A 12,460-nucleotide genomic window follows, 5' to 3' on the forward strand; every position below is an offset into this window, starting at 1 on the left:
CTTTATGGCCTCTTAGCACTGTCTTGCTAAAACTAATTAAATTTAATTGCAGCTGAAAGCGAAGCTTGAGCTCAGTTTATTGCCCATTGTGCTAACCATCCTGCTGGGTTTGTGTGCTCCACATGAAGGATGTGCCTTGAGAAGTGTCTGTAAATGCACCTGTGGAACACTGGGGGCAGCTCATGGATGTGCTCACAAACCCTGAAGTCTTCATGAAGCAATAGAAGAAGATGCAATAATATCTCAGTAATGAGAACTGAAAATATGTTTTCAGTCTCATTATTCTGAGGGGAATTGTCTCCCTAATTTGCTGTTCAGCTGGAAAGAATCCACTGGGTTTGAACTCCAGGGATCCTTCCCGTGCTTGGGGATGAGCTGTGCCACAGGGGTTGGAGTGTAATGGAGCTGTGATTGTGCAGGAACTCCAAGGAGAATCTGTTGGGAAGGTTGGGGAATGGGGAACCTCCAAGCAGTGTAAATTCAACTGGATTTCTGTCAGGGCTTACTCTCAAATGTTGCAGCTTGAGAAACCTCAGTGAGTTGTTCCAGCTGCAGCCCTGGGATGTAAGAGGGAAGAGATGTGCCAGTCAACCAGGATCCTTTCCACACACCCCTAAATTTCCACAAAAGACCCTAACTCTGCAGCTTGTCTTTCCTCTCTCCATTCTGCCACATTGCAGTGGCTCTAAAGCAGATACCAAACATCATTCGAAGCAAAAACCCTAGACAAAACCTTCCCCCCCGAGCTCATTAGTGCCATTCCTAATTATCCTGGGGCCCAGTGGAGGAGGAGAGAAGCAGCATTCCCTGTGCTCGTGTGCTGGAAACCCTCTGTGCAGGGTCTGCCCTGCCAGGCTGGAGATGGAACCATGTGCTGGTGCTACTGGAGCAGTGAGCTCTGGAGTGTTCTCCTCCCAGGAGTGCTGTGGCTCTGAGCTGCACCAAACATTCAGGTTTATTGCTTTACAGTGTGCAGATATTGATGTATATTTGTTTTGGGGGTTTAGAGCAGTTTTCCCAGTGATGTGCTGAAGGAAATGGTGCTTGGTAACAGAAGATTCCTATAGAGAGGAGAAAAAAAAAATCCTAAGTCCTTAATACTTCAGGTTTTGGTTTTTCAAGTGGGAATTAGAAGCAAACCAGCCAAATTTTACTGACAGTAGAGTCTTCCTACTTTTTTCCTGCTGTTTAAGGAGTACTCCAGCCTGCATGACAAAGGGAGACACAACTGTAACAGGTTTCACTCCTGACACTGCAGCTCATTCCTGTTAGTCCTGGCAAGGGGAGGAATTCTAGGAATACCCTGGGAGTGTCACACCACTGCTGTGCAGGTCCTGGACACTACAACTCATTCCTGTTAGTCCAGACAAAAGGAGGATTTGTGGGAATCCCCCTGGAGTGTCCTTGTGCTGGGGTGCAGGTCCTGGACACTACAACTCATTCCTGTTAGTCCAGACAAAAGGAGGATTTGTGGGAATCCCCCTGGAGTGTCCTTGTGCTGGGGTGCAGGTCCTGGACACTACAACTCATTCCTGTTAGTCCAGACAAAGATTTGTGGGAATACCCCTGGCGGGTCCTTCTGCTGGGGTGCAGGACCTGGACACTACAACTCATTTCTGTTAGTCCACACAAAAGGAGGATTTGTGGGAATACCCCTGGCGGGTCCTTCTGCTGGGGTGCAGGACCTGGACACTACAACTCATTTCTGTTAGTCCACACAAAAGGAGGATTTGTGGGAATACCCCTGGCGGGTCCTTCTGCTGGGGTGCAGGACCTGGACACTACAACTCATTTCTGTTAGTCCACACAAAAGGAGGATTTGTGGGAATCTCCTGGAGCATCCCAGCACTGGGCTGCAGCTTCTGCCACCCTGGGAGCTCTCCCCGCTGCACCCGAAAGCTCTGCCCGCAGATCCCTGTCTTAGGGTGCCACCTGGTGCCCACCTCTCCTTCAGCACCAGCATTCCCGAAGGGAAAAGCCTCTAGCTGGCTGGAATTACCCCCAATCCCCCATGCACTGTACATCCAAGGGTGACAGCTGTGCTCAGGGGAAGGATCCATTCCCTGCTGCTGTTCCTGCTGCTCCCAAGGTACCTCGGGCACTCAAGGTGTAACTTCAGTTCCACCTTTATTGAACTCCTGCTGACCATGTGTGATCCAGACTGTCCTTGCAGGTGTTTGCTTACCCTGGAGTCTCACAGGTTTTATGTGCTCCCTTTGCAGTTTTGTGCCCGAGTCTCCTTCCCTGGAGAACGCCGTGGCCCCAGGGAGAAAACCTGCTGGCAGCAGCCTCCCATCCTCACTGTCCTCACAGGCAGAGCCTGCCTCCCTGCCCGACCACCATGACTTCTCCAAAGACCAAAGGAGCACGAGTTTGGATCGCTCCAGCACCGACATGGACTCTACTGATGGCACTGACTTACCTCCTGCAGGGGACACCTTCCCTGAGGACAAGGCCATTGATTTCTCCTTCCTGGATGTAAGTTGTCATCATGGGAAACAGGAGTTCTCCTGAATGACTTGTGTTGTTCCCTGCAAAGTAGTTTCTTGTAGGAACTTTTCTTAGCTGCCTTCCTGCTTGAAAAGTTTAGGCTCAAAGCAACAAAGTTCTTCTAGTCTCTGCAGTGTTTAAGTGCTGAGAGATTGCATAAAGCTGGTAGATAATCAATCAGAGAATCATGGAATTGCAGACTGGTTTGGGTGGGAAGAGACCTTAAAGCTCATTCAGTTCCAGCCCCTGCCATGGACAGGGACACCTTCCACTAGCCCAGGTTGCTCTGAGCCCTTTCCAGCCTGCCCTGGAACACCTCCATAGCCTAGAGAGATCAGAGCCCCAGCACTGCACCCAGTCAGCCACAACATACCATGTCCTCACCAGAAATGCTCCTTGGTATAGCTTTAAGTAACTACAAGAATAATAATCAGGCAAAAATATATATAAGGTTTCATTAAACTGAAAGGGTTGATGGGTTGGGAAGTCCTTATGGAGGGGATGGGCTGGTTTTCAGGCTGGATGAAGGTAAAGGTTTGGTTGTTCCCTAGAAAACACCTGTGTTGGACTCCAGTGCACTGAAGACTCGAGTGCAGCTCAGCAAGAAGCGACGCCGCAGGGCCCCTGTGTCCCACTCACTCAGGAGGAGCAGAGGACTGGAGCTGGAGAAGGAATTCTCCTTGACAGAAGAGCCAGACTCCTGGATGTTCAAAGATTCCACAGGTATCCCTCAGCCAGCTGAAATACTCAGCTTGGTTGTATCATAATATGTTAAGGGGCTGGAATGGACCTGAGAGATCACCCAGTGCCAACCCCTGCCCTGGGCAGGGACACCTCCCAGCAGAGCAGGTTGCTCAAGGCTTATCCAACCTGGAATGAACACTGCCAGGGGTGAAGGGCAGGAATTCCTAAACGGTGTTTCTGAATACTCTTTACACATGCTGGAGTGGAAGGAGAGGTCTAGAACAAGGTGTAGATGAAAACTCTGCTGACTGATGATTCCCTGTCTCTGCTTGTTGTCAAACAACTCATTAGAAGAGAAGAAAACTATGCAACAGGAAGATTCCGAGGAGGAAGAGAAGATCCAGCATACTCCAAGGTCATCTTCTGTCCAAGCTCAGAGACTCCCGGTGTTTCCAGGAATGGATCACTCTGTCCTCAAGGTGAGCACAGCAGAGCACGTTGGGTGAGAGATAAACCATTGCAGGAGCTTTAGTAGGTTTCTGATTTCAGACATGGATTTTTTTTGTTTCTATAAGTCTGAGTGTTTTGCATCCCCTAAAATAAACCCTGAATCCTGGTTTAAAATTTTGTTTCCATAAGTCTGAGTGTTTTGCATCCCCCAAAATAAACCCTGAATCCTGGTTTAAAAGAATCTCTTCCATTATTGTGGTATTTAGGCCCAACTGCGGAAAAGACAAGAGTCTGAGAGTGCTGGAGATGTGAGTTCTGCTCAGCTCTTCAGGTCCCCCAAAGCCCAGCTCAGCACTCCTGGGAGCAGAGTTCTGCCCTCCAGCGTGGAGAGGGAGGACAGGTGAGGGAATTCAGCCCCAAAGGTGCTGATACTCTTTTTGGTGAAGTTAAAACACAGTGCAAGAAATTCTCTGTTCCTTTTGTTGTTTCTGGAATGAGTTTTCACAATGAAAGAATGAAAAGATAATAATAAATAAAAAGATAATGAGAGAGCGAATAAAATGTTTTGGGTTTTTTTTTTTGGTCTTAGGTCAGAGGAAAAGTCTCCTCAGTGGCTGAAGGAGCTGAAATCAAAGAAGAGACAGAGCCATTATGAGAATCAGGTTTGAAAAGGTACCTTGGGCTGTGCTGAGTGCAGTGAGACACCCACAGTATGTGCAGTGTGTCCACAGCCTCTGTCACTCACCCTGGGGTGCACCCAGGAGTGCCAGGGGTGGTGTGACATCCCAGAGCAGTGAAGTTTCACTCCCAGGTGAGAGTTTCCCCTGTGGTTTCACAGTGAGCACAAATGAGCAGTGCTGAGGCCTGCCCAGGGTTTGGGAACCTTGTGCTGCTCAGCACAGTTCTGGGCAGCTCTGGACCATTTAAGACACTGAAGAAAACAAGGCCAAGATGTCACTACAACAGAAACACTCATTTTGGGGAGGGTTTCCTGGTACAGCCCCCAAGAGGGCCTGAGTGCTTCCATGTCACACCATTGCTTCAATCCCTTCTGTTCTTTCCTTGCAGACAGTGATCCTAACTAGAAGAAGATAAACAAGTTTAACAGAAGCCTTAACTCATCTGAACCTAAACCCCCATGTCATGTTGCTGCTGTTTGCTTCCTGCCTCAACTGCTATGTGCATGGTGCCTTCCTGTTTCGTGGAGAAAGCTGCTTCAGTTCATACTCAAATACAAAGCTGAGCTGCCAGGCTGGGGGGCACAGTGCCACCCCAGCCCTGCCTGCCAGAAGAACCCAAGGTTTCTAGTTGGCACTTCAGGAAATCCTGGGAATGGAGATTTGGGAGTGCTGTGCTGCAGGGAACTCCCCTCACCGTTGAACAGAGACTGTGTAAGGTGTTGAGCACCCCCAAAAATGTGACCTTGGGCAGCTGTGTCTGGTTGGGCTTTGTGTTTGTTTATGAAAATAACAATTTGAATCGAATTTATTTTCTTTTTTTTTTTTTTGTGAACAAATAGTAAGTTCCTATTTAGAACGAAGCTCGTGGGAGGTGAGAGTGGAAGAACAAGTCATGTTTACTGCCATATTGACAAAGGAAACTTGATTATTTTTTTGTAAGATGTTATTTTTGATTGGCTTATATTTACATGTGATCTGCTGTCCTCAGCAGATGGAGATAATTTTTAGATGAACAAAACGTTGACTTTTGTCACTCTTGAAGTGGTTTATTCTGTGTTTTCGTCAGCATGTGGAGTAATTGCTTCATTGGAATGTCTTTCCTAAAAAGGATCAAGCAATAATGTCAACCAGTTCTCTTTCAAAAACAAGTCAAACTATGTAAATACTGTTTTTATAACAAAAAGGAAGGGAAGAGGGAGGAGGTTTCACTCATATCAGGGTTCCAGCGAATTGTTGAATGTCACTTTACTAGCAGTTCGGATAGTCCCACTCCATATTTTTATTTGTGAATCTGTAAATACCAGGGGGAAGTTTTTATTTTTATGCTGATTTTTTTTGTGGGATAACCTAAACGTGATCTTCAGTTTCTCAGATGAATTCCTGTCCTTCCCCTGGCCACAGAGCGACGTGCAGAGATCTCCCGGAGCACACGGTGTGAGTGTCCCCAAGTCCTCAGACACATCCCCCTCCTTGGACACAGGTCTTGAGGCACCAACCCCACGGCCACAGGACACGTTCATTTTGCCCCAGACAAGTGCTCTTTCAGTAAACCTTCAGAAACAGCCCCAGGAAGGGAGGGTGGCTGTCCTGTTGGTGCTCCTCAGGCTCCACCAGGAGAGTGTGGAGGAGGGAAGGGAGAGCAGAGCAGAGTGTTCTCCTTACCTGGCACAGCCCAGGCTGCTCCTTGGGCTGCACTTGCCCAGTCCTGCCAGGGGCTCCTCTAGCTAAAACACAAAGCACCAGCACTTAACTCCTTGTCCTTCCTCTCTTTGCCCATGAGTGTTTGGGAAGCTGCTCCCGTGGGGTTCGCACTGGTGTGGTCTGTCTGCTCTGCTGTCTGCCAGGCTTGGAGCTGCCAAAACCATGTGCCAATTCTTCTCACCGAGGAGTCTCAGAGGAGAGGGGGTTTGCAGGCCCAGTCTGCTCTAGGAAGTAGCAGCAGGATGGCAGGAGACAAGTCCCATATGCACATCTCCCTCTCCCGGATTCCGTTCTGGTGGCAGCTCCCTGTGCTCCACTGAGATGAGGTGAAGACATTTACCTTATGGAAAAGTCTTGCCTTGCTGCTTGGTGCTGTTTCTCATGGGAGCTGTTGCCACTGGTAGTTTTCCAGCCCTTCAGTGATTCCCCCAGGATTCCTGCAGGGCGTTCCATGCCGTGTGGTGCTGGACCTTGGGAGAAGGGACTGGGAGATGGGAGATGGGAGATGGGCTGTGTTGGGCACAGCCACCACCACTGACCAGCTCCTCTCAGCTCATTTGAAAACGTTGCACAGATTTTCTTCGCTCTCCTTTAGCCGATGGTGGAAAAGGCAACTCTTTGCCTATGTGTGTTTTGGGATGTATTTTCATGGCAGCACCGAGGTTTTCCATCTGGGGTGTCCATGGTGTCCCACGTGTGCCTGGGCCAGCCCGAGCAGCAGCCTGTGCAGGTGTGAGGAGGGTGAGGATGACCTTTCTCACCCAGGTGAAATTTGGCCTGTTTGGGGCCTGTTTCTAACCCCTCTCTAGCAATCAGGGAACCCCCTGCTCCCAGGAACATATCCATGGGCTGCATTTTCCACTTCAGCAGGTGACAGTGTTGTATTCCCAACAGTTGGAGGATTTCCTGGTTCTTGGTGTGATAACTGAAGGCCAGAAATTCTGTAGCTGCAGTGTTTGCTCTGTGTTGAGGAAATGGAGGGGATTTCCACAAAGCCCTTGAATGTGTTTTGCATTTCCACATCTGCTTGGACAATGCACTGAAACTTACTGTATGGGGTAGTTTAACCTACTACTGAGAGATGTTTAACGCTTAAATGTCTAATTAAAAAGCATCTTTAGAATGTTGTTGAATGGGAAAGTTTTTTTTTCTGCTTTATAATTCCTTTATATTGTACATGGATTAAATATCAACTTCCTTCTCTTCGGGTTATTGCTCTGTAATAAAAGAGATATAAATATGTTATTACTTCTGAAACGATAGAACGGACTCTAATACACTTTATATGATTCTATTTTAATTCCAAGTGATGCTTGTTGGAATTTTTTTTATGCTTTCACTTTTGTTGCCACTTGCTTTTTTTCTGCTGTTTGTTTGGAGGTGGAAATGAACTCTCAGGTTCATTCCTTCCTGGATTCTGCCTGGGGGGAAGGTTCAGCTCGTGTCCTGACTGATACTGGAGGTGCTGAAGCTCCTGGCAGTGCCCTCGTTCCTCCCATTGCTGCAGCTCCTCAACTGTTTTTCCTTGCTAGGAAAGCTGCACCAGTATTGGTTTTTACAAGTGGAATTGGGTGTCTTGGTGGAATTCAGGAATGTTTCTGGATCACTCTCCTTGTTATCCCCAGCGATCTCCTCTGGGTGGTGTGGCAGGGACTTACACAGCCATTCCATTGCTTTGGTTGGAATCCCCAGTTGGGGAATTTCTTCCTTTTTCTGCTTGCAAATTCACCTTGTTAAGGTCCTTGGAGCATCAGTCAGAGTCCTGAGCCACCAGAGCCTTTGGCTTAACTTGCAGAGACAGAGCCAACGTTTGGTTCTTCAGCCTTTGATATCCGAAACCTTCTGTAGGAATCAACCCCCAGGTGACCTTTTTTTTCCCTTGCTCAAAGAGGTCTCCCCCTGTTGTTTGTTTGCAAACAGTTCTTGGCAAACCTAAACGCACCTTGAGGCAGATTTGGGAATGATGTTGCCTGTAAAGGTAAACCCTCAGCCCTTGTGCACACACCAGAATTGTTCCTCCTGCCTCGGGGGTTACACCCAGCCTGGAGTTGGGTGCTGAGGTGCTCCAGGGATTGCTGAGGCACTGGAATGGCTTAGTGTGGGGGTCACAGCACTTCCAAGGCAAATATCAGGTGAGTAGTTCACATCCAGTGGTTTAACCATCCATGCCTCAGTCACAGGTACTTCTCTTGCTATGGGAGTGATGTGGTGTTGGTGCCTTTAACCTGAGCCTGTGGATCCAGAGTTGCTCCTCATCCAGGATTCCATGGTTCCAGCCCTGGCAGGCTCTGTGGTCCCTTGGGAGCAGTCAGTGCATCCCAGGGGAGCAGGACTGCCAGGATGGCCTGGGCTGGGGCTGGTGTGTGGAAAATCATGATTTCAGGAGGATGTTTTGGGAGGTGTGTGTGTCCCATGTGGGCTGTGCTGGAAGGGATTTGCTGGTTGCTTACAGCAGATACCTGAGTTGGAATAGGAAATCCCTGCATGCTGCTGGGATGGAGACAGGGAGTTTGGGGATGCCTGGGAGCAGCCTGGGCTAGTGGAAAGTGCCCTTGCCCTTGGCAGGGAGTGGAATGGGATGAACCTCCATGCAAGGCACTTGGCTCCCAAAATCCCACTACCCATGCCAGGATGCGTTACAAACCCCACTGTGTGTGCCAGTGTGCCCTGGGGAAACACACCGAGGAGGGAGCAGGACTGGGGGGCAAAGAAGGAAAAGAGGCTCCATGGAGAGAACCATCCTGGTGAGGACCAAAGCTGGAGCAAGAACCCACAGCTGGAGATCCTGAGATCTTCTCCTGCCCTGGAACCACCTTCCCCCTAAGCTCCCTCCGCTGCCCCTGACCCCACGTTGGGAGCCCAAACAAACCCTCCATATTTCTCCCTGGATTTTGCTTCGCTGCGCTGGGTTTCCAGGCCAAACCCTCCCGTGAACTGCTGACGGGAGAGTTTTCCAGAGAACCTGGCAAGAAGCAGCGTGAACGTGCTGATGTGAGTTTCGACGCTAATCTTCTGTAAAGCGCGCGGGCCAGGCCCGAGGCAGGGCCGGGGCAGGGGGGGCTGACGTTCTCGCGGCCCCCGCGCTATTGACAGGAGATCTCATGGATGGAATTCCGTGGACGCAGCTGCTGCATCAGCGCTCGGGCAATGTGCTGTTCTGTTCAGAAGCGACCCATAAATAGCGGAGCCGCCCGCGCCGCCGGCACAGCGGAACCGCTCGCAGAGGTACTGCTTGGACTGCAAGGGGCTTTGCAAAGGAGTTGAGCACGTCTGAGTGTAGATGGCACAGAGAGAGCTTTGCTCGTGCGTGGCGAGGAAGTGATGCTTTTTGCAAGGGTTTGGTGAAGGATGTTGAGCAAACTCTTTTATTCATCTCCTGACCCCTCGCGGTAGCGCGGCCGGGGAGGCGCTTCCAGTGGGTTTCCTAGGAGAGCAGGAGTTTGGTGGATGTTCCTGCAGAGTGAGGAAGGGTTTTCACCACATCTCTCCCAGCCAAGGTGGTGGCAGCACCTCCAGCTGCCAGGTCTGGTGTCCCCCCAGGGTATGGGAGTGAGGGAGAGGGGTCAGGTTTGTGTTAGTGGGGAGAGATGTCAGCGGCTGGGAGCTGAAACGTGGCAAGTTGCTGCTGGAAACAAAGGCCAGGCTGGGAGGTGGGAGTTTAGTGACAGCTGGGAGAGCTGCCCAGGGCAGAGAGAGGGATCTGTGTCCCCTGGGAGACAACTAGGTCAGTCCTTGGGATGCCTGGGTGAGGATGCAGGGCCTGTGTGCAGGAGGATGGATGACGGAGCATCCTCCTGGCCTGGACATCCCACTGCTGCCTTGGGATCTGGGTTAACCTGTGCTGCTGTTCCCATGCCAGATCATCCTTTTGTGTGTCGTGAACTGCTTCGTAGTGCAGAGCCTGATGCCTCAGCACAGCACCGTGGTAACCTCTGCCCTTTGGCTTTTCCAGGCACAATGACTGAACAGCAAAGTCCCCCCGAGCAGATGGCGACTGGGGAGGGTGCTGGAGAGCGAGGTGGCAACTACAAGGTATACTGGGCTGTACTGGGGGAAACTGGTGATGCTGTGGGTCCTTGTGAGATGCAGACACAGCAGGCTGGAACCAGTGCCAGCTCTGCAGGTGGCACTGGGGACGTGAGTGGTCTCCAGCTCTCCTACAGCAGCTCATGCTGTTGTCACTGCCCTGGTACTGCAGGCTGGGCAGGGAGGCTGGGGCTGGGATTTGCTGCTGCCTGGCAGGAGGGACACTGCTCCCTGCCTGTGTGGCTGTATTTGCCTGCCAGTCTGGTGTGCAGCTGCCCAGTGATTTAATCCAGGAGATAAAGCATCCTGTCACGGTGGGATTGGCTGTCGGGCTGAGCAGTGAAACTCCCTGCGTGTGATTTTTGGGTTTGAATTCAGCTTGGAGGTTGGCTGGTGGTAAATCAGCTTGGGGGGTGCAGTGGCTGCAGCCCTTCCTGCAGCTCAGGGCACTGCAAAGCTGCTCCTGGACAGGGAATGTTGGAGGTGGGAGCAGATGCTGCGAGTTGGGTAAAGAGGTGTCAGGAGCTGGGGATGTTTATTGCTTTGGGGTGGACAGAGGTTCCTGAGGAACACACATGTCACCTCTGTCCCTTGAACCCACATTCTGTGGTGTCTGCAGGAGGCTCTGCCCTTGTCCTGGGTTTAGGGGTTGCAGTTGTGACCCCTTTGGAGCAGTGTCCAGGGGTTTTCTGGCAGCTGTACTGACCCTGCTGGTCCCTGAGTTGTGCCAGGTGCCCTGGGCCCTGCTCCCTGCCATGCTCCAGTCGCTGGCACTGGCTCCAACCCATCCTGCAGCTCAGTCTCAAGGCTCTGCCAGGAGCAGAAGACATTGGGTCTCTGCACCTGGCAGGGTTTAGAGAGAAACATTGACTACTGAGCTTGTGCCAGGCCAGGCCAGAGGAATGGATAGATCTGGAGGGAGCAGTGAGAAGGAAAGGATGGGCCATGATGGGGCTGGAGGCAGCCCATGGCCCTGGGCATCTCTTAGCCCAAACCCTTTGTGTTTACACTGCTGTATTAGAGCTGATCAACTTGTTGTCAGCCTGTCACAGATGCAGTTCCAGCCTGTGCTTTACCAAGCAAACAGCCTTGGCTGGAGCATGGCTGTGGAGCAAGGCCTGGAGCTGTCTGTTGGGGCAGAGACACGTGGCAGGACTCGGCTCTGCCGTGGGTGACGAGCGACGGTGGTGCAGAGATTGGAGCAGAGGGACAAGGCTGGAGCCTTTTGCTCTGCTACTGCTCCCATGGGATCCCTGCACTGGGGCTGGATGTTCTCCCCCTCAGCATGGCTGTGGTGGCTGATGGTGCCTCTCTCCCCACCTTAGATCACAATCTACGAGCTGGAGAATTTCCAGGGAAAGAAGTGCGAGCTCACGGAGGAGCTCCCAAACATCACCGAGAAGGAGATGGAGAAGGTTGGCTCCATCCAGGTGGAGTCTGGCCCGTAAGTTCAGGATGGGGAGGACAGAGCAGCCCCAGGGGTGGTGGTGCAGGGAGAACATGCCCTGACACTGGGGTCCCACAGGTGGTTGGGCTTCGAGCGACAAGCCTACGCCGGGGAGCAGTTCGTGCTGGAGAAGGGTGACTACCCTCGCTGGGACTCCTGGTCCAACAGCCACAACAGCGACAGCCTCATGTCCATCCGCCCCCTCCAGATCGTGAGTAGGGCTGTGTCGGGGGCTCTGTGCCCCCCAGCATGGGGCACCAGGGCTGGGAGGGTCCTGGGGGCAGCCCCTGAGCCGTGCTATCCCCCAGGACAGCCCCGACCACAAGATCCACCTCTTTGAGAACGCAGGCTACACCGGCAGGAAGATGGAGATCGTGGATGACGACGCCCCCAGCCTCTGGGCCCACGGGTTCCAGGACCGCGTGGCCAGCGTCAAGGCCCTGAACGGAACGTAAGGATGGGGACACAGAGGGCACACGGGGACACCCTGACAGGTCCTGTGACACTGTGGCTGTTCCCCTGGGGTGGTGGCAAGGTCACCTAGCACGGCCACTGCGGCAGGACTGGGGCAGCTGTCCCCATGGAGCTACTCTTGGACACCACCTCCCTTGTTCCTTCCCTGCTACCATCTTTTCCCTGCTCCCCAGGGAGTGATGGGGACTGGGGCAGCATCCCTGGGGCTGTGTGGTCCTGCTGCAGGAGCAGTGGAGCCACTTCTGCACCCTGAGCTCTCTCTCTGCTCCCAGCATTTCCCACCCTGCAGCTGCACTGACACTTGGTGCCAGGCCCTGGGCAGCATCACCTGGCTGTGGCAAGCAGAGCCACTAGCACTGTCCTGGCCTCCTCGGGGTGGCACAGAGATGCTGTCCCCACTCCAGAGGGATGTGCCTACTGGGCAGGGGGTGCAGCAGGGCTGGAGACACTGCTGAGTGCTGCCTCCATCCCCACAGGTGGGTGGGCTACGAGTACCCTGGGTACAGGG

General features: G+C 52.1%; 2 protein-coding genes across 2 annotated transcripts in view; both read left to right on the forward strand.

Annotated features, from left to right (window-relative positions):
* The window catches only part of KIAA1671 (KIAA1671 ortholog), a 45,639-nt gene extending 40,527 nt beyond the window's left edge, over positions 1–5,112 (forward strand). Inside the window, exons 7-12 of the mRNA XM_009081013.1 lie at positions 2,223–2,478; positions 3,042–3,213; positions 3,526–3,653; positions 3,891–4,024; positions 4,214–4,296; positions 4,693–5,112. Coding sequence (XP_009079261.1) covers positions 2,223–2,478; positions 3,042–3,213; positions 3,526–3,653; positions 3,891–4,024; positions 4,214–4,292 — 769 coding nt within the window. The 3' untranslated portion in view covers positions 4,293–4,296; positions 4,693–5,112. The remainder of the gene's footprint in view (positions 1–2,222; positions 2,479–3,041; positions 3,214–3,525; positions 3,654–3,890; positions 4,025–4,213; positions 4,297–4,692) is intronic.
* Positions 5,113–8,731: 3,619 nt separating this feature from the next.
* On the forward strand, positions 8,732–12,456 carry CRYBB3 (crystallin, beta B3; the record flags this gene model as incomplete). Its single annotated transcript, XM_009081014.1, is given in 10 exon segments — positions 8,732–8,749; positions 8,922–9,019; positions 9,099–9,151; positions 9,154–9,201; positions 9,204–9,230; positions 9,958–10,037; positions 11,357–11,475; positions 11,557–11,689; positions 11,787–11,929; positions 12,429–12,456. Coding segments are annotated over 10 exon segments (747 nt in total), but the record flags the coding sequence as incomplete, so codon positions are not given.
* Between the last annotated feature and the right edge of the window lie 4 nt (positions 12,457–12,460).

Source organism: Acanthisitta chloris, unplaced genomic scaffold (assembly GCF_000695815.1).
Source record: "Acanthisitta chloris isolate BGI_N310 unplaced genomic scaffold, ASM69581v1 scaffold1528, whole genome shotgun sequence".
Taxonomy (NCBI): Eukaryota; Metazoa; Chordata; class Aves; order Passeriformes; family Acanthisittidae; genus Acanthisitta; species Acanthisitta chloris.